This window comes from Podarcis gaigeae (assembly GCF_964106915.1).
Source record: "Podarcis gaigeae genome assembly, chromosome: 15".
In the NCBI taxonomy this organism is placed as follows: domain Eukaryota; kingdom Metazoa; phylum Chordata; class Lepidosauria; order Squamata; family Lacertidae; genus Podarcis; species Podarcis gaigeae.
In genome coordinates, this window is record NC_139692.1 from 16,491,509 (window position 1) to 16,511,927 (window position 20,419).

At 49.3% G+C, this 20,419-nt stretch overlaps 1 protein-coding gene across 2 annotated transcripts in view; it reads left to right on the plus strand.

The window, feature by feature from the left end:
• KMT2A (lysine methyltransferase 2A) overlaps positions 1 to 20,419 on the plus strand; it is a 46,322-nt gene that overhangs the window by 17,656 nt on the left and 8,247 nt on the right. The window contains exons 4-27 of one of the 2 annotated variants that reach the window (XM_083714206.1): positions 492 to 669; positions 892 to 1,126; positions 1,903 to 1,967; positions 2,194 to 2,577; positions 2,940 to 3,013; positions 3,298 to 3,426; positions 3,989 to 4,102; positions 4,622 to 4,768; positions 5,186 to 5,281; positions 5,602 to 5,722; positions 6,068 to 6,181; positions 6,572 to 6,756; positions 8,011 to 8,184; positions 8,563 to 8,673; positions 8,952 to 9,025; positions 9,364 to 9,557; positions 9,966 to 10,072; positions 11,542 to 11,679; positions 12,608 to 12,766; positions 12,903 to 13,020; positions 13,117 to 13,195; positions 13,385 to 13,545; positions 14,326 to 14,484; positions 15,756 to 20,019. In XM_083714206.1, the coding sequence (XP_083570332.1) occupies positions 492 to 669; positions 892 to 1,126; positions 1,903 to 1,967; positions 2,194 to 2,577; positions 2,940 to 3,013; positions 3,298 to 3,426; positions 3,989 to 4,102; positions 4,622 to 4,768; positions 5,186 to 5,281; positions 5,602 to 5,722; positions 6,068 to 6,181; positions 6,572 to 6,756; positions 8,011 to 8,184; positions 8,563 to 8,673; positions 8,952 to 9,025; positions 9,364 to 9,557; positions 9,966 to 10,072; positions 11,542 to 11,679; positions 12,608 to 12,766; positions 12,903 to 13,020; positions 13,117 to 13,195; positions 13,385 to 13,545; positions 14,326 to 14,484; positions 15,756 to 20,019 (7,580 nt within the window). The remainder of the gene's footprint in view (positions 1 to 491; positions 670 to 891; positions 1,127 to 1,902; positions 1,968 to 2,193; positions 2,578 to 2,939; positions 3,014 to 3,297; positions 3,427 to 3,988; positions 4,103 to 4,621; positions 4,769 to 5,185; positions 5,282 to 5,601; positions 5,723 to 6,067; positions 6,182 to 6,571; positions 6,757 to 8,010; positions 8,185 to 8,562; positions 8,674 to 8,951; positions 9,026 to 9,363; positions 9,558 to 9,965; positions 10,073 to 11,541; positions 11,680 to 12,607; positions 12,767 to 12,902; positions 13,021 to 13,116; positions 13,196 to 13,384; positions 13,546 to 14,325; positions 14,485 to 15,755; positions 20,020 to 20,419) is intronic. The other variant, XM_083714207.1, reaches the window with a different exon arrangement.

The following is a 20,419-nucleotide window of genomic DNA, read 5'->3' on the forward strand; positions in this document are numbered from 1 at the left end:
TTATTATTATTATTGCTTCCACTTACCTTTTACCAAAGACAATCTCAACCCACCCTGGCCAGACATATACACACATGCGCATACAAACAAATATACAACAGCCGAGGGATGCATGGCAATTGCTAGATGTCTCCCCAAAGCTGTTGCACTTTTCTAACAGGATTTGGTGGGCTTTTGGTCACACATGAGGTGCATAACTAGCTGTTTGATGCATTTTATGTAAGTAGTGGCAGGAATTGTTCCTTTTTTGCAAGTCTTAGCCTTAGTTAAGTATTTTTACACTTAAAAGGTTACTGTTCATTAGAAGAAAAAAACTACTTCTGATTTCTGCTATGTCCTCCATTTGAAAACACATTTAGAGAAGGTTCAGAGATCTTTAACCTTCTGCTGGACAAACTGCTTTTTGCTTTTGAACTTGAATCGCTCCCTGTGGGATGGTTGATTATGTCTTAACAACCTTTTCCTGTGTTCTTGCCCTGCTTGGAATTTAGGGTCAAGAGAGTGATTCTTCAGAGACCTCCGTGCGAGGGCCACGCATAAAGCATGTTTGCAGAAGGGCAGCTGTAGCACTAGGCCGCAAGCGAGCTGTCTTTCCAGATGACATGCCCACTCTGAGTGCCTTACCATGGGAAGAACGAGAGAAGATACTGTCTTCCATGGGGAACGATGGTAAGTGTCTGAATTTATGCTGAAGGGTGCTGTTTTCTCCAAGGGTGCATCAGTGGTAGGGGAAGGTATGTGAGGCTGTAGGATGAAGGAGTTGTGTTTCTAGGAAATCTGGATGGGCCCCGCTGTGAAGCTGTTCTGAGAAACCAGCGATGGCCAGCAAAGTTGAGGACTCACTTCTCCTTTATTGATTGCTGAATTAATAGCTGGTCTTTCATTTCACAGACAAGTCCTCAGTTGCAGGTTCAGAAGATGCCGAGCCCCTTGCACCTCCCATCAAACCTATCAAGCCAGTTACCAGAAACAAGGCCCCCCAGGAGCCCCCTGTGAAGAAAGGCAGGCGGTCAAGGCGCTGTGGGCAGTGCCCAGGCTGCCAGGTCCCAGAGGACTGTGGTGTCTGCACAAATTGCCTGGATAAGCCAAAGTTTGGTGGGCGGAACATCAAGAAGCAGTGCTGCAAGTAAGTGTGTGGGTATGAAGCCTGCCCCTGCCCTCCCGTTGTTCTGGGAATAAGGCCCTCCTTTGTTGGTTTGTGGTGCTTCTACCCTGTCTTCCTATAAAAGATTTAGCCAGAGGAAGATCCTTTCACTTGCATCAAAGAAGAGCTAAGGAGCAGAAGACTAGTGACTTTGTCATCCTCTGAGCTTGGCTGCTGCCTTTCCTTCCTCTTGGAGTTCAAAGTGGCAGTTGGGGGCTCTCAAGAGAGGGGCAGGGAAATGGACAGGGTTGGGTGGGACAGTGGAGAGATCTACCTCCTCTTTTCTTCAGCCTTTTTAGGTTTTGAGTTTACCCTGCTGTGTAGTCTGCTGAACGTGAAAACAAAAGTGTAGTGTGAAGAGTTGATCCCTTGGCTGAATATGTGCCACAGCATGCTTCCTCTGAGCAGCCTTCTCACAGTGGCTTGGCCAAACCTCAGAAAAAGTTTCAGATCTTAAACAAAGAGGGAGAACAGTTAATCTTCTTCGCATCTTGAAAGTAAGGCTTTTTGAAGATGCTTCAAAACTAGTTGCTTTCCGGCATAGCAGAAAGGCTGACATAGCAGAGCTGGTGCTGCTGGGGCGATCTTTCTCATCCTTTTAGCCAGATTGGTCTGCCATTGATCTCGAACTTTGGCATGGCTCCAAAGCAGATATCTTTCCACTTGAGATGCAGCAGCCTGCAACATGCCTGGGAATCCAAAGGCTTGTTTGTGTCGGGTGATGCATCTTGCCATCTCCTTCCTTTATTCCCCCCTAGGATGAGGAAGTGTCAGAATTTGCAGTGGATGCCATCAAAAGCCTATCTCCAGAAGCAAGCCAAAGGTAGGTGCCTTTTTTTCATTATTTCTATTGCAATGGGGAGAGAAAGGCATAGTTAACAGCTGTAGAGTCTTTGCTTCAGCTTCAGCCGCAGCTCCATCTAGGCAGTGAGGCCGTGGGCAGGCTGGCGTATACTCCTCAGGCACCACCCTCCCCTCTGGCCATCCGTCACTTGGGGAGGCCAGTGCCGATAGGTCATTGCATCTGAGGTGCTGCTTTTTCTTTACAGCTGTGAAAAAGAAAGAGAAGAAATCCAAGTCCAGTGAAAAGAAAGAGATCCATGCTGGGAAGAGCCAGCCAGAGGCTGGACAGAAAGCAGCTGCTCCTCAGCTCACCTTGGCGAAAGAGGATCATGCCTCCAAAAGGAGCAGTGAACCTGCCCGGAAGCCCAGTGAGGAGAAGAGTGAGGAGGGCCCACCACCACTGACTCCGCCTCCCCCAGACACCAAGCAGGCCCCTCCCCCTGCAGCCCGGAAGGCTGGCAAGCAGCAGGCACCGCCCCCCACGCAGGTGCCCCCCACCCCACCGCCTAATACAGGCCCACCAAAAAAGGAAGCCCCCAAAACCATCCCTGCTGAGCCCAAGAAGAAGGCAGCTCCACCACCAGAAGTGGGTAGGTATTCAATTGCAGCAAAGGTAGTTGTTAGCTGCCTCTGCAAAGTCTAGCAGCCCACCTCTGGACTTCATGGAAGAGATGTGAACACATCTGCTGTACTAATTGGGCTCTTAAGTGGGTCAGGAAAGAGCAGCCTTGGACACAGCTGGGCAGGTTAGCAAGTGTGTGGCGAGCTGCAGGAAATCCTATAGTGCCCACTCCTCCCTAACAAATTGGAATTGCTAGTTCACTGTGTTTTGTTTTCAGCTTTCCACAACAGTGTCTTAAGAGGTTGCTGTTGTCTCCTTAAGTCCCCAAATTCTGTTTGACTGCTAGAAGCAACTCTTGGCTTTAACAAACTGCATTTGTACTTTTCCTAGGGATCGAGCAAAGCAGACAGAAGAAAATAACTCCTCGTCCAAGCTTACCAGTGAAACAGAAGCCAAAAGAAAAGGTAACCTGCAAGTTGCTCTATGTCTCCAGTGAACAGAAAGAGCTTTTTTCATAGGGATTTTTTCACTGGATTGAGTTTGCTTTCAAAACAAGACTGACCAGTTCAAAATTTCAGATTTTGCTTTCCAGTTTCTAAAACCCCTGTTGCTCTTTGCTTTACAAAATGTGTAAGAAGAGAGTCCTCCTTAGATTCCAGCCCATAACTAACTGCATATATATTGAATGTTGGTTTTCCTTCTGCTGCTTGAGCAAAGAAAATGCCGTTTTTTTGCCCTCTTTCACCAGGAGAGACCACCCCCAGTCAGCAAGCCAGATAATGGTACCCTCAACCTGTTGAGCACTTTATCAAATGGGAACAGCTCCAAACAGAAACCCCTCATAGATGGAGTCCACAGGATCCGAGTAGACTTCAAGGTAACAGGGTGGTTTGGGGAGGTGCCCCTGCCTTTCTCCGCCAGAAACCTGGCCTTGGGGGTTTGTAGGATGTGGCGACATCTCTTCCTTGAAACTCCCATCTTTCTACAAAGAGCTGTTCTGGTGAAAGTTGTTTAGTTTTCTGTAGAGCCTGTTGCTTCTTAAGATAGCACACAGGAGGATGAGAAAGAGTGATGAATACAAAAGGGAATACCAGCAGTTTCCGTAAACCGAGGCAGCCTCCTGAGGCTCTTAATGCCCTAGGAGAGTCTTTATTGTTAGCAACAGCATTAGTTAGGCAGTACATCGGCATGCATATACTGCTGCCACGTGCCCTTTAGAAGATGTCTAGGTATGTATCACTGGTGTGGAGAGAACCGAGGTTAAGTAACTCCATCCAGCACATTCCTTTGTATGTAACAAAAGCTTTGGCAAACAAAACATTTTCATAGTGATATGTACAAGATCTTCGTGCTTTGCTCCAGTTCTTGTCATTTCCACCACCCCTGGGCCTGGTGTAAGGATAATTCCCTTTCCATGTTCTTCCTTTTGTGTTTTTTAGGAGGACTGTGAGGCTGAGAACGTTTGGGAAATGGGCGGTTTGGGTATCCTGACCTCTGTCCCGATAACTCCCAGGGTGGTCTGCTTCCTCTGTGCCAGCAGTGGGCATGTGGAGGTAAGGGTGAGGTCCCACAGGGACAGTCCACACCAAGCTGTTTGGTGTGTGTGTGTGATATTATTTCAGCTATCTAAAACTAAAGTAAATCTGAAGCTGGAATTGAATCCTGATAAAGGCCATCAGTTAGAGCTGCAGCTTCAACTACCATTTGAAATGCTGCTTTACCTGCCTCTCAAAGCAGGAGGTGTGGTATCAGATAAGCACTTATGTCTCTAGGCACCAGTTGACCTTTTGTAGCTTCACTAATACATGCTGCTCTTGCAGAGGGGCTCTGGAGATAAAACAGCCCACAGACAAATGGTGCAGATCTTGGTGGTGGAAGAGGGCTCTCGAAGCCTCTTTGAAGCAACTGTTATGTGAAACTGGGGGCCAAACCATGAGGGTGGGGTGACCAAAGACTTTCTCCTCCCTCTCCCTCTGGAACCAGCCATCTGGGGCAAGCTGGTGGGCAAATGGTTGAAGTGCACAACTGCTGCAGGATGCGGCTGACCTGCTGACTTGCCCCTTCTCTTGTAGTTTGTGTATTGCCAGGTGTGCTGTGAGCCTTTCCACAAGTTCTGTTTGGAGGACAGTGAGCGCCCCCTGGAGGACCAGTTGGAAAACTGGTGCTGTCGTCGCTGCAAGTTCTGCCATGTGTGTGGGAGGCAGCATCAGGCCACCAAGGTAGTCGGAGTCCCTTGATGAGCTTGCCTGTCTCCTTTTGTCCCTCTGGAATGTGGGGTTTGTGGCATCGCAAGGGATGGCCGCCGGGGATGCTCAGTTTCCCCAACACAGCTTCCTTATGTTGAACTAGGAGTCATCAAATGTCTAAAGCAGAGCTTTCCAAACTTTTCATGTTGGTGACACACTTTTTAGACATACATCATTTTGCAGCATAGTAATTCAGTTTTACTAGCAAACTGGAGGCTAAACTATCCCCTTTCCAGCCCCGGGAAAAGCATGGGGAGTGTTCGTACAACACACCTACACACTGCAGCTGACACACTAATGTGTCATGATACACAGTTTGGAAAGCTCTGGTCTAAAGCAACTACTGGAGCGTCTAGGCTTGACTTGCTGCTGTTTTCCATGTTTCCATAGCAGTTGCTGGAGTGTAACAAGTGCCGAAACAGCTATCACCCAGAGTGCCTGGGACCAAATTACCCAACAAAACCTACGAAGAAAAAGAAGGTTTGGGTGAGTTCTGTTGCATCGTGGGGACACTTGTAAGGCAGGGATACCTTCCCCTCTTATTATAATCAGACTGCCAGGGGTCTTAGCCTGATGTTGAAAGTGGTCCATTGTTTACAAGGATATGCAATAAAATTGGTCTGAATCATAAACTGCTGGATATGGCAACCCCATCAACTGGCCATTGCAAAAGAGGCAGGCTGAGGCATGGTTTTCTGTTCCATGGCTCACCTGTAGAGGGAAGCATCTTTGGTGCCTGCTATGACTGAATCCTATGATCCCAGAGAGAGGCTGTGCAGCCCTTTATTCCTTGTCTGTCTTTCCAGATCTGCACGAAATGTGTCCGCTGCAAGAGCTGTGGAGCGACAACGCCAGGCAAAGGGTGGGATGCCCAATGGTCTCACGACTTCTCTCTGTGTCACGATTGTGCCAAACTCTTCGCTAAAGGTGTGGAGAGACTGAGTGCATGATAGGTCTGGTCTGCTGCGGAAGTATGCTGTATCATGCTGAATGGCCTAGGAAATGCTGGCAGCTGCAGTTCCATGTGCAGATGCAACCCTTGCTTTGCTAAATTCCAGTACTTCCTCTAGGGAAGCAGGGGACGGCAGCAGGGAGCACCTTCACACTGAAAGGGGGCAAGTATAGTACTTGCTGCTGGCTGTTAACAGTGGCAGTGACTGATAGCCATTCTTGCCCTTTGCGTGGAGTCCCCTGACCACTAGCCAGCCCTGAGTGTTTGGCTTTGTATACTGATGGTGGGAAATCTGGACCGCCTCTCTGTTTTGCTTGTAGGGAACTTCTGCCCCGTCTGTGACAAATGCTACGATGACGATGACTATGAGAGCAAAATGATGCAGTGTGGGAAATGTGATCGCTGGGTCCACTCCAAGTGTGAAAACCTCACAGGTGAGGACTGCTTCCAACCCTGCATATATGGAGGAGTAGGATGAACATTTACAACCAGGAACCTTGTTCCTTTTTGCAATTTCATCTTGGTCAAAGGGGTGGGTTTCTTCTTCTTAGACTAGGGTGCAGAAGCCAAGGAGCTGAATATCCTGAGCTAATCGTGCTTAGCTGTGGACTTTGGAGCTCAGCTTTGCAGGCAGCAGTTGTGCTGTGGGTTCCTGAGAGTGTGCAGAGAGACACTCTTCCCAAGACAGGCATTGGAATCCCTAGAGCTGAGCCCCTTTGCACGATGTAACCTCCTACCATGCTGCCAGATCCCCCACAGATCTGACACTTTTAGCCTCCCGAGGCTTGCCCTCTGCCCCTAATGCTTGCCCTGTCTCCCTTCAGATGAGATGTACGAGATCCTCTCCAACCTGCCGGAGAGTGTGGCTTACACCTGCATTAACTGCACAGAACAACCTCCTGCTGAATGGCGGCTAGCACTGGAGAAAGAGCTGCAGCTTTCTTTGAAGCAGGTTCTAACAGCCCTATTAAATTCCAGGACATCCAGCCATTTGCTGCGTTATAGACAGGTGGGCCTCCTTCTATGAACCATACAAATGTACCTGAATTCTGGCTGTTCAGAGTGGTGCTGTTGGACTTGAAAGCACAATATTCTTCCTAGTGTTTCTAGAAGAAAAGCAGCATTAGAAATGCAGTGGCAGGTGTGTGGGGGAGGGGGTGGGGAGAGGGAGAGAGGGTGACAAGCCAAAGGTTCCAACAAAATGTTTGATATTCTGTCTTGCAATGGATATCACAGAGGAACCCATAACATGAGCAGAACCCATATGGCAATGGCTACCACTCTGCCTTGCTAATTGCCAGCATGTGTGAGAGAGTATGTTCCAGGCAGGAGGGGGTCCATAGGAACAACTGTATCTGCCTAACCTGAGCCAGGTCATTGGTCAAGCTTGCACAGCACTGGCTGCCCTTCTCTGTGGCCTCACTTGTGGCCCTTGCTCCATATCAACCAGGAAGGGCCCTCCGTAAGTACCATTCACCGTGGACCTCTCCTCGTGTTTATTCCTTAAAGCATTTTTGCCTAGAGTTTTACATGCATGATGTGAAGAATTACTACCTTGCCTGTGTCTTGACTGCTAACTGTCATTTTGGGCCTTGAAAAGAAATACTTCCCCCTTTCGTGCTTTCTGCACCACTCAAGGTTGTATAAACTTCCATCACGCCCCTTCTGCTGTGTTTGTTTCCCCTAGGCCTTTTTTCCAACCGAGGAGACTATAGCCAGAAAAGGCCTGCAGGGCAGCTCTGCCTCCAAGGGCTTTAGAATTCATGCATTAGATGTGGATGTCTGTGTCTAGAGCTCTATTATATTATGTATTATATATTATATTATAGAGCTCTATGTGGATGTCTGTGTCTAGAGCTAAAGTATTACCAAGGTATAGGCATTTCCCCTGCAGATGCTCCCACCTATGGTGTGAATGTGAGGGCCAAACTTGGTGACCTGGGATGCAGTGCAGCCCCTTCCAAGACATGTTGCCCCCTCCCACAATTCAGACATGAAGGGGGCTTGTCTCCTCCAATCCTCTGTTATGCTGTACTTTTCTGCACCTCCTTTCAGTCAACTAGATCCTTGTGTTCAGGTAGTGCTTGCAGGCTTCCCAAAGGCATCTGGTTGGCCACCATCAGAACAGAATGTTGGACTAGATGGGACTATTGGCCTGATCCTGCAGGCTCTTTTGCTCTTAACCTCTATCCACAGACCTACTAATGAAATGCTTTGTGCTGGGCTCAAAAATTGTTGTACTCTCTTCCTGTTGTGTCTCCAGGCGGCCAAACCCCCTGACTTAAATCCTGAGACGGAAGAGAGCGTCCCATCCCGAAGTTCCCCAGAAGGCCCAGACCCTCCTGTGCTCACTGAAGTCAGCAAGCAAGAAGAACAGCAGCTGCTGGACCTGGAAGGAGTGAAAAGAAAAATGGAGCAAGGAGGCTACATTTCTGTGGTGCGTTAATGATTAAGTCAGCTTTCCCTTCTTGCTTTCATCATAGCTTCCATGAGGAGAGGGAAATGATGGGATATACAAATCAGTTTGCTGTTGTGCACTGCATTGAGGTGGTCCTAAAATGCTACATTTTTGCTATAAATTCCCCCCTTGTGCCTTGAAGGTGCATGGATGTTTTGGCCACGCTACAGTGTTTTATGTTGGCCATGCTGCTCTTCTGAAACATAGGCAGGGAATAAAAAGGAGTTCAAAAACTGAAAAGGAAAAGATGAACTACTGCCACTTGATGTTCAGCACCCATGGGTGGGGAAGAGGGGTGGATAAAGTATATCACAGAAAAGGATAGGAAGCTGATTTCTGTGTGTGTCCATCTTGCAGCTGGAGTTTAGTGATGATATTGTAAAGATAATCCAAGCAGCCATTAATGCTGATGGAGGGCAGCCAGAACTTAAGAAGGCCAACAGCATGGTGAAGTCCTTCTTCATTCGGGTAAGCCAAGCTGCATCTTATTTTCAATAAATTGGCAACTGGTGCACTGAAGTTGCATCTTTAATACTCCCCAAGGAGCCCATATTTCTGTTCAAGCTACTGTGTGACTGTCTGTGAAACAAATTAGGATCTTGTCTGGGTAGACGTTTAAGTTCATTATAAATCATTCCTGACTGTAAATTTGCGGAGATCTTGGACAGTAGACTTCTTCAAGTGTTTAGTGTTGAGTCCTGTAAAGCATTTCTAATACATTTGTGGGTGTTTTGTTTGTTTTTAAGCAAATGGAACGCGTTTTTCCATGGTTCAGTGTAAAGAAATCAAGATTTTGGGAACCTAATAAAGTTACAACCAAGTAAGTAACTTGTTCCACTTCCAGCACTCACTTGCTGCAATTGACCTGCCTGTTTCAGCCAAAGGTGGTGCCAGCGCTCTTGCCCCTTGGAAAGAAGATCAGAATTGAATTTCCAGATGGGCCTCTCCTGCTTCTCAAAGCAACTGGCTGCAATTAGTTCCTGATCTAGAAAGTAGAAGTGGGTTGTGGTCCTTCTTGTACCAATCTGTGTCTTAGTCCTGCCCCTTGCCCTGCAGAGACGGCTTTGCAGTGAATGAGGGAGCTTTACCTGCCTAAGGGCTATAGTTGGGGCCTCCTAGGTGCAACCAAGTCTGATGCTACCTTTTGTTCATTTCTAGCAGTGGGATGCTGCCTAATGCTGTCTTGCCGCCATCACTCGACCATAACTACGCACAGTGGCAGGAGCGTGAAGAAAACAGTTGTGCTCAACAACCTCCTCTTATGAAGAAAATCATTCCAGCACCAAAACCCAAAGGTCCTGGAGAGCCAGACTCCCCAACTCCACTGCATCCTTCTACACCACCTATATCCAGTGAGAAACTGAGCCTTTTTGTCTGGGGGAAGTGCTAGGGAATGAGGGTGACATTGGGGGAGGCAGGCTTTAGACCCTGGGGAAAGTCTGGGCCCGCCAGAGTCGGGTACAGAGAGGCTCTTTGCCTTACCCACCATCTGCCAGGACTTCAAAGTCTGAACCAAGCCTCTTTCTCTGCCTCCCCCTTACATCTGCATGGTTGGTTAAATTGTGTTTTGTTTTAAAGTGAAGTAAAACCTTTTCAATTCAAGCGAGCAGCTAAAACTGTTTGCTGCTCTGGGCATTTGCAAGCTACTTTATTCTCCAGTAATCAGTTCCCAGCCCACATTTTCTTCCAAGCAGTGTTTCTCAGGAGTGATCAGTCCTTTCTCTCTCTCTTTCTCTTTCTCTTTCTCTCTCTGTTCTGAGGTTCTGACAGAAGCTTGGAGGACAGCCCAGAACTTACCCCTCCTCCAGATGTGGAGGATAACCGACAGTGTGCACTTTGCTTGAAGTATGGCGATGATGGTGGGAATGTAAGTGGCTCTGTCAAGAATGTGTGTTGTGAGCTGTAGAGGCTTTGCCTTCTGGTTCTAGTTAAGATTGAAAGGCAGGCTTGATCCTTGTTGCACACTCAGTCTAGCTGAGCCAGACTAATATTACCTTTCTTAAAAAAGCAAAAGCAGGTAACTATCTTAGTGAATTGTGGAAATGCTGCGGGCATAATTTAGCTGATAGCAGCAAAGCATTTTACAAAGCTCCTTGTGATATTTTGATTAGCAAACTCTGTAAATGGGGACAGGTGATAATATCAGGTGGTTTCACAGCTGGTTAGAAAAGTGCCCTGTCAAGAGACACTTTTCAGTGGTTCCTCATGAAACTGGAGGGATGTTTTGAGTGGAGTGCTGCAGGCTTCTGTTCTGGGCCTGGCATTCTTCCAACAATCAATGACTTTTGGTGGGAACTGGAAATCTGATAAGGATTTAAATCTTGGATGAGGGCATAGAGGGAATCCTTACCAGAGTTCCAAATGGCACTGAACTTTGAGGGACAGCTAGGACCCCAGAAGACAGAAGGGAAAATATGCAGAACCCAACAAAAAGAAATTCAGTAGGGACAAATGCAAAGTTCTGAACAAGTGTGGGAGGAATCAGATGCACAAGGATAGAATGGGCAATACGTGGCCCGGCAGAAGGATATGTGAAAAGTATCTCAGGACTGTAGCTTATCACAAGCAGAACACAAGTCAGGGGTGTGATGTGGCTGCAGTGAGATCTTAGTCCACATTAACAGAGCCATCATTACGTCACAAGAAGGAATAACTGACTTTATTCTGCAGTAGTCAGACCTCATCTGGAGTACTATGTTCATTTCTAGCACCACATATTAAGGAGAATGTAGACAAATTGGGATGGGATCAGAGGAAGATAGTAAAGATGGTCAGAAGTATGGAAGACAAGTCCATAACTGGAACCAGTTATGCTTAGCTGAGCGAAGAGAAGACTGGGGTGGAACCTAATAGCACTCTACAAATCCTTGAAAGGGCTGTGTCACATGCAGGAGTTTGCAAAGGCTTGTTCTCCATGACTCCAAGGGTCAAAGGGTTATATCTCTTAGACTTAAGTTACAGGAGGGTAGATTTGGATTGAACAATAGAGGAAATTTCTTGACAGTAAGAGCAGCTGGACAATGGAGGGGTGGTGAAATACTCCCCCTCTAGAGGTCTTTGAGCAGAGGCTGGAGAGCCCTCTGTCTGCTGGGGATGCAAAGGGTGGTATAAAAATTAATAAATCATAATAACCTAGCACTGGGTGTTCTGTTCTGAGCAGAGGGTTGGACTAGACAGCTGCAAAGACCCTTTAAACGGTCTGATTCCATGAGCCACCTTTATGTTTGCCAGCTTTTATTTCACTGTGGCTGCTGCAACATGTGCCCAGCAGTTGTGGGGTGGGGAGTGCACTTGACTGATTTCTGAGTGTATCTGGTGGCCTTCTGTTTCTTGCAGGATGCTGGCCGTCTCCTCTACATCGGCCAGAATGAGTGGACCCATGTGAACTGTGCCCTGTGGTCAGCTGAAGTTTTTGAAGATGACGATGGCTCCCTGAAGAATGTGCACGTGGCAGTGATCAGAGGGAAACAGCTGGTGAGTAGGAACAGGTTGGGCTCAGGAGTCTGTCCAGGAATGAGGATTTACATTTCAAAAGCAACTAAAATGTTGCTCTTCTGCTGTTACAACAGCAAAGAATAATACTGGAAAGCCCACAGCATGTCTCCATGGAGAGACAGCTCAGGTTTGATGTTAATGGCCCAACTTTAAAAAGAGCAAAAGCCTCACATGATTCTCCACAGTAGAAGTAATGGGCTTCAAAGGATGTTGTATCTGAAAAAGACAGAGATCCTTGAATTCAGCTTCCAGCAGTACCAGACTGCAAAGAATCAAAAGCACTGGTTACTTGGACATTCACAAGCAGCTCTATTATAGTAGCATGTGAACCAGATCATCACCTGGCTTCTGCAGCAGACAGATGTGAGCAAGTGCCCGCGTCTCCTTGTAATGATTAGGAAGGAGTGTCTTCTGTGGACTCTCAGTGGCCTGAAGTGTAGGAAGTCACAATCACAGGTGGCAGCTTGGGCTGCTGTCCTGCAACTGCCAGCAGTTGCAGCTAGTGGCTGTGGCAGCTTTTTCGTGTTCTTAATCACTGATCCATTTTGCATGCTCAGAAATTGCTTTAAACTGTTAAAAAAAACATTTCTTCTGAATTGAAATTAAATTGGGAAGTCCAGACAATGTGTGAGTTTGTAAATGAACAACAATGAAAAAAGGCTGCACTCAGATTACTAACAGGTTGTTTTGGACAAGATGAATTGTGTTTGCTAAATGAGTGGTGGAACAGCAGCACTTCTATTTGCTTTCTCTTTGTTTGTTGGCAACCTGATATGCATGTCATAGATAATCATATTAGGGATGTTGCTGCTATTGACAGTGCTGCACTAGTCCAGTTTATTTGTTTAGGCCATTGGCCATAACAACAAGATGCTTTCCCTAAAAACCCAACCCTCAAACCTTGCAGAGATGTGAATTTTGCCTGAAGTCAGGTGCCACAGTGGGCTGCTGCCTGACCTCCTGCACAAGCAACTATCACTTCATGTGCTCCCGGGCCAAGAACTGTGTCTTCCTGGAGGATAAGAAAGTCTACTGCCAGCGTCACCGGGACCTGATAAAAGGAGAGGTGAGCCCAGCCACCACCCCCAGGCCTTTGCCCAGCTGTACTCCCACCCACCCCCATTTCCCTGCTCTTCTCAGCTCAGGCTGTGTGTTTTCACCTTAATACTGTATAGGCCCCTTTTTGTGTGTGCTTGCTGTAGGTGGTTCCCGAGAATGGCTTTGAAGTCCTAAGAAGAGTCTTTGTGGATTTTGAAGGGATTAGTTTGAGACGAAGGTTTCTTCATGGTCTGGAGCCAGAGAACATCCACATGATGATTGGTGAGGGCCCTCTGCCTCTGGCCTTGGCAATGTGCCTGGTGGAATTTGGTTACTGCTTTCCTCACACAGAACTTTGCCTCTTTGGTTTTCTTGTAGGGTCCATGACGATTGACTGCCTCGGTATTCTGAGCGATCTGTCTGACTGTGAAGACAAGCTGTTCCCCATTGGTTATCAGTAAGTAGGAGCTGTCTCCTGAATAGGCAGCAGCAGCAGCAGCAAAATCCATGTCATTTTCCCTGGAAGATGCCGTGAGGACCACCCAGGAAGTCTTTGGCCTTCCTTCTCCTCTTGCCCCAGGGAAGGGCTTTTGCAGGCATGCACAGCTCTCTGTGTAGATGTTGTAACTTTCAAATGTTTTCCCAGGTGCTCTCGAGTGTACTGGAGCACAACGGATGCTCGGAAGCGCTGTGTGTACACTTGCAAGATCATGGAATGCCGCCCTCCTATTCTTGAGCCAGATATCAACAGCACAGTAGAGCACGATGACAATAGGACCATCACGCACAGCCCCAGGCCACTTTCAGGCAAGTTTCTGCAGGCATGGCTTGGCTTGAGATTGTGGCCTTTGTGCCAGACCTGTGGGTGCCTGTTTTTTGTACTGCTCAGCTCTTCCAAAGACAAAAGCTTCCTTCTTCTGGTCAGTCTTTGCTATGAGACAGGGCTTGTAATACCTTTTGGTGACAGCAGTAGCAGCACACACTTGGAGTAGGGCAAAAAAGGGGGGGTTCCCTGGTAAAGATCACATCCTCTACTTTGGCTATAGGTTTTGGAGTGGATCCTGGCTCTTGTTCCATAACTGAGTCACAGAATCATAAGTGTTGGGAGGAACATCAGGGGTCTTCAACTCCCAACTCTGCTCTGTGCAGAAAGACACTCCAGCATTTGCCCAGGTGTCATGCGTTTCTGGAGACTAGATTATGGCATGCTTGATCTGAAACAACAAGGGACTTTGTCCTTCTGAGATGTTTGGAGCATGGTGGGGGTGTGCTTCTACCTAGTACTCTTAATGTTTGGCGCTCACCTGCTCCCAATGACACATAATGTCCAGCTTTGCATTCTGGCTTTGGCCTAGATGCCAAAAGACTGCAGCCTTTTTTTCTTTCTTTTTTCCCCCCTCTTTTACTTTCTGCCTCCCTCCATGTATAAAGATTTTTCTGTCAACATTCTCTGAGAGAGAAAGAAAGGATGTTATTGAGGGAAAAGGCCTCTAGTACTCCCCTACTTCCTTGAAGCTGTTTTGTTCAAATGCAGCCTGGGTTTTGCCTGAATCCATAAGTTCCTTATTTCTTTTTCTTCTTCATCAGAAATTCCAGCCAGAGAAGGCCATGCAGTGTCAGCGGTTGTGAGCACTCCCTCTTCAGACTTCCTGCCACATTCTCAGAACTGCAGGGCTCTGCGGATCAGAGCGCCAAGTTTTCCTCCTGCCCTGCGATCTCCTGGTTCAAGGCCATTGCCCTCTGCAGGTCTGGCCCTCCACCTCCCTCTGCTGCTTTCTCTGGTTTTCTTTTGACGTCTGTTCATTCTTTGTTTAGCAATTTCTTCAGGCTGTCCTCAATGGCATGGAACCTTGTTTCCACCTTCTCTATTGGGTTTAGGGCTTAATAAGTGCTGGGGTGCAAAAGACTTGTTGTCCGTCCTCATCATCAAAGGCCAAGTGCTGAGGATGCTGGTAGAGGGGGGCATCTTCAGTCATTTCCCCTCCCGCTTTCTGGGCATCTCACCTACATACTTAACATGTAGTTTTTCCTCACATTTAACCTTGTTGTGTGAACCATGTTTGAGTTGTTGACAACTTGTAAGCCTCCCTGAGCTTTTGGGCCGAGGTGGGCTCCATTTTTAAACAGAACTGAACTAAGAACTCTAAACCACGCCTTGAAGGATAATGTTCTTTGCAAATTCTGCTCACCAACCTCCTAGCTGGTGACTGACTCACCTTGTGAGTGGCCTAGGTGAGAAAAGGCCTGTCAGAATATTGAAGCACAGAACTCCATCTGCAGCTCAGATGGCCACCCTTTCCTCTTCCCCAGCCATAGGAGTTTGTCAGGGGGCTGGATCAGAGTTTGAAAGAACCTCAGGGAAAGTTCAGTCTGCTGTTCTTACAGTTAAGAAATATTTCTGGGTAGGCAAGACCAAACATGCTCCTGTGCAACTTGAAGTCAGAAGGAAAAAGTTATAGAGTGTTTGTTTCAATGAAGCCAACAGTAGAAGGAATAATTAGATCAAGAAAGCGGTTGACTCTGGGGGTTTAGGCTTTACTTTACTCCTTGTCTGCATAGATCCAGATATTTGCATTCAGTAAAAGGTAAAGGTAAAGGTACCCCTGCCCGTACGGGCCAGTCGTGTCCGACTCTCGGGTTGTGCGCCCATCTCACTTAAGAGGCCGAGGGCCAGCGCTGTCCGCAGACACTTCCGGGTCACGTGGCCAGTGTGACGAAGCTGCTCTGGCGAGCCAGCACCAGCGCAGCATACGGAAACGCCGTTTACCTTCCCGCTATAAAGTGGTACCTATTTATCTACTTGCACTTAAGGGTTCTTTCAAACTGCTAGGTGGGCAGGAGCTGGGACCGAAAGATGGGAGCTCACCCCGCCGCAGGGATTCGAACCGCCGACCATACAATCGGCAAGTCCTAGGCACTGAGGTTTTACCCACAGCGCCACCCGCGTCCCTTTTGCATTCAGTAGATGACCTCAAACTCAGTTCTAATATTCTTCCCCATCTTCTATCTTTTCCCAGGGAGCCCCACCCACATTACACACGAGATTGTGACTGTGGGAGACCCCTTGCTGTCATCTGGACTTCGAAGCATTGGCTCCAGACGACACAGCACCTCCTCTCCTCTGCCCCCTCCACAGTTGAGGTCCTGGATGATGCCTTCCAGCAGAGCTGGGGTCACTCACTCCTCCAGGCACAGCATCTCTTCAACACCCAGCCTGTCTCCCTTGCCAGAACATGACTTGAGCACAAAGCCTTCAGAGCGTTCTTCGGGTCCAGCAGCTGGACGCATTGCCACCCAGAGTAGCTCTGCCCCTCCCTGTGGTGGTCAGAGGCCAGCAGGGACAGGTGGAGGAGGCACAAGCACTTCCTTGGAGGGAGCGCTGTCAATAGAAGCAATGGGGCCTCCGGGGACAGAGAAGAGCAAGCTGATGGGCCAAAAAGATGCAAGTTCTTCCCTGGGTAATTTGAAGGCCAGTACTCCTGTGCAGAGTGCTTCTGGCACCGAGCCAAACACCAGCAAAGTAGGGAAGCTTCCAGAGCCCTCTTCTGGGCTGTTTTCTTCCAAAGAGGCAGTAGCCTTTCCACCTTTACATCAGAGACCCCCAAAGAAGGAGCAAGAGCAGCAGGTGGATCTTGTAAAGCCAGAAAAAAACTGCTCTTACGAGGACCCAGAAGCAAAGATCTCCAAGCTTTCTGGGGCAAGTAACAGATCTCCTCCTTCCATAAGTGACCCAGCACCTTCTGCAGGCAGAGATAGGCGGCAGCAGAAGGGGAAAAGGGGAGCCAAAGAGAGACATTCCAATAAACTCTTTACAAATCCGAGCCTCCTCACACCTAGCAACAAAGACAGCGCAGAGCCAGAATTCGTTCATCAAGCTGTGACGCCTGAGCATGTGAACCAGAAGCTCTGTAACAATGTTGTGGCTTCAGAGAAGGCCACCGATAGACAGCTGCTTAACCAGAAGACCTCCAAGGTTCCTTCCCAGGGCGAAGTGGCCACTTCCAAGGATCTGCAGGCTTCCCAGAAGCGCACAGTGAAAGTCACGTTGACTCCTCTCAAGATGGAAGGTGATAGTCAGTCCAAGAACATTCAGAGGGAGGGTGATGTAGAATCTCAGCCTAAGGAGAGCAAACCAGCTTCCCTGGCACAATCCTCTTCCACTCCAGAACGGTCCGGAAACGGCTCCCTGGCTCAAGACAGCCCAGGTTGTGCTTCAGTCCCCGAGGCTCCAAGCGAGGCCTATCAGAGTCGCCCTGTTCAGGAGAGCAACTTGATGCTCCAGGAGACAGCCAAAGCCCAGGAAGACGGGGCCTACAAGCGCCGGTACCCCCGGCGCAGCGCACGGGCCAGATCCAACATGTTCTTTGGGCTGACTCCATTGTATGGCGTGAGGTCTTACGGGGAAGAAGACATTCCCTTCTACAGCAACTCCACTGGGAAGAAGCGGGGAAAGAGGTCTGCTGAAGGGCAAGTAGATGGTGCCGATGACCTCAGCACGTCGGACGAGGATGACCTTTACTACTACAACTTCACCAGGACAGTGGTCTCAAACACGGAAGAGCATCTTGCTTCTCCTCACAACTTATTCCGGGAGGAGGAACAGTGCAGCCTTCCCAAAATCTCTCAGCTGGATGGTGTGGATGATGGGACAGAAAGTGACACAAGCATCACGGTGACAACCAGGAAAGTCAATCCAGTGACCAAAAGGAGTGGCAAAGAAAATGGAACGGAAAGCTTAAAACTTGATCGGAGCGAAGAGAGTGGGGAGAAAGCACAAGTCACCAAGAGCTCAGCTGGCCACAAAGCAGCTGAGCCCAAGATGGAGAACTGCCGCGTAAAAACCCAGAGCCAGGATCCTCTGGAAGCTCAGCTGAGTTCTTTAGAGGCCAGCCGCCGCCCTCGTGCCAGCACCCCTTCGGAGAAGACCCTGCTGGATACCTTCAGTACAGAGCTGCTCAAGTCCGACTCCGACAATAACAACAGTGACGACTGCGGGAACATTCTCCCGTCTGACATCATGGACTTTGTGCTGAAAAACACCCCCTCCATGCAAGCCCTCGGAGAGAGCCCTGAGTCATCGTCCTCCGAGCTCCTGACGCTGGGAGATGGGCTGGGCCTTGACACCACCAACCGGGGCAAGGATATGGGCCTCTTTGAAGTCTTCTCTCAGCAGCTGCCAACCACAGAGCCTGTTGACAGCAGTGTTTCGTCATCCATCTCGGCAGAGGAGCAGTTTGAGCTGCCTCTGGAACTGCCTTCTGACCTCTCTGTCTTGACCACTCGGAGCCCGACAGTGCCCAGCCAAAATCACGGCAGACTTGCTGTCATTTCAGAATCCTCGCTCTCCTCCTCCTCGTCGTCGTCAGGAGAGAGATCACTCTTAGCTTTGCCTTCTACGGAGTCTGCTGAGAAGAGGGTGACTGTCACAGAGAAAGCTGCCTCCAGTGAAGGGGAGCCAGCTCTGCTGAGCCCACGAGTGGACCCAAGCCCTGAAGGACACCTGACCCCTGACCCCTTTATTCAAAGTCACATGGAAGCAGAGCACATAGCCAGCCCCCCATGTGGACCAGGAGAGCCAGGCCGTTCAGCCAGCCAAGACTTGGCCAGAAATAGTGGGACACCTGGTCTCCAAGTGCCAGTTTCTCCAACCCTCCCACTTCAGAATCCTAAGTATGGCCCAAACTCCACAGAGAACCCTGGCCCATCTCAGATTTCCAATGCTGCTGTGCAGACAGCCCCCCTCCACCTCAAGGCAGCTGCAGAAAAGCTCCTGGTGGTTAATCAGAACATGCAGCCATTGTACGTCCTTCAGACTCTTCCCAATGGTGTCACGCAAAAGATACAGCTGACCTCTTCTGTCAGTTCTGCGCAGGGCGTGTTGGAGGCCAGCGCTTCTGTGCTTGGGCCCCTGGGCCCAGGGCTGGCACTAGGGGCCGGTGTAAACCCCAGCTTGCCTTCCTCCTCCCAGCCTCTTTTTCCACCAACCAGCAAAGGGTTACTGCCGATGCCCCATCACCAACACTTGCACTCCTTTTCTGCAGCGCCCCAAAGCAGCTTCCCATCCTCCCTTGGCAGTCCTGCCTCAGGACTTCTGATTGGTGTCCAGCAACCACCTGACCCCGAAGCAAATCAGAGAGCCGAGATTGGGTCCACAGCCACCACGCCACCCTCTGGCCTCAGCAAGAAAAGGCAAATTTCGCGCTTGCCATCGCGCAAGAACAAAAAGCTTGCCCCTTCCGCCATCACCCCGTCTGACATGGTCCCCAACATGACGTTGATTAACTTCACTCCTTCCCAGCTCCCCAGCCACCCAGGCCTGCTAGATTTGGGAACTGCCAGTAACCCTGCATCCCACAGAACTGTCCCCAATATCATCAAGCGTTCAAAGTCTGGGATAATGTACTTTGAGCAGACCCCTCTGCTGCCCCAAGGGGTGGGAGCAACTGCAGCAGCAGTTGGAACACCCCCTAGCGTGGCTGGGCCAGACAGTGGTCATCTTGCAACTAGGCCAGTGACAGGCCTAGCCTCTGCTGGATCCATGCTGAATGTGGTGTCAATGCCGACATCATCAGCACCTTCCACAGGCACATCAGTCCCCAGCGGACATGGGCTGGGGAGGGGGTCCGTGGCACTACCTAGCTCTGGGCTGCAAGGGGTATCTGACATGGGCTCCATCAGCAACCTCTTAATCAAAGCCACTCAACAGAGCTTGGGTCTTCCGGAGCAGCACGCCGCAGTGCCACCATCTGGCTCCGGGATGTTTTCACCACTAGGCGATGCCTCATCGGCTCAGTCCACAGTCTCAGTGGCGGGGACGGCAGCATCCAGCATCTGTGTCTTGCCTTCTGCACAGACTATGGGCATGACCACTGACCCTGAAGGATCTTACCAGCCTGGGCCTCTGACACAGATCCTGGCCAGCAAAACTGGTGCCGTCCCGCCTCAGGTGGACCTTGTGCCATCCCAAGCTCCTCCGCATTCAGGCTTTCCCCAGTTGGTGGACATCACTAACCCTGCAACACTGGAGCAAAACAAGACCACCTCATCCGTCACACGTGCCAGCTCAACTTCTCCCGCAAGCTCCACATCCTCTGACCAGCTGCTTGGAAGCTCCTCCATGAAAGTCAAAGCCAAAGTGAAACGGTCTCAGCCCTCATCAGACAGCAGCATCAGCAAAGGGTCTGGGAAGAAGCACAAGATGTCTCACTTCTGGTCCACCTCCCCTGAGAAGCACATTCCCCAGCAAGGCACCAACTCTGCGGCCCAGGACTTGGCTGGAGGGTAAGAGATGGAGGTCTTTGGTCTCCCCCCTGTTTTCCCAGCCCCTTCTGAACCCGTCATCCTTTTTATTTCTTTAGTACTTCTGCTGTAGAAACTTCTGCAACAAAGCCTAGATGGAAAACGAGCTTCATTCAAAAGCCAGCAGGCAGTCTGCTTGTCTGCCATTTGAACCAGGAAGCTGTCATGTATTTGATGCAGCTCCTGAATATGAGCTGTGATGCTTGAGGGCCTTTTCTTTGAAGGAAAGAGGGAGAAGCTGCTTGAGCTGCTAGCTGTTCATGCTACTGATCTTCTTTATTTGCAGCAGTGGGTGTGATGGGACTACTAAGTGGGAAAGTGTGTGTGGGGGGGGGAATTAGATTTGACGGCCTCAGTGGCAGCGCAGCTCAAGATCACCTCT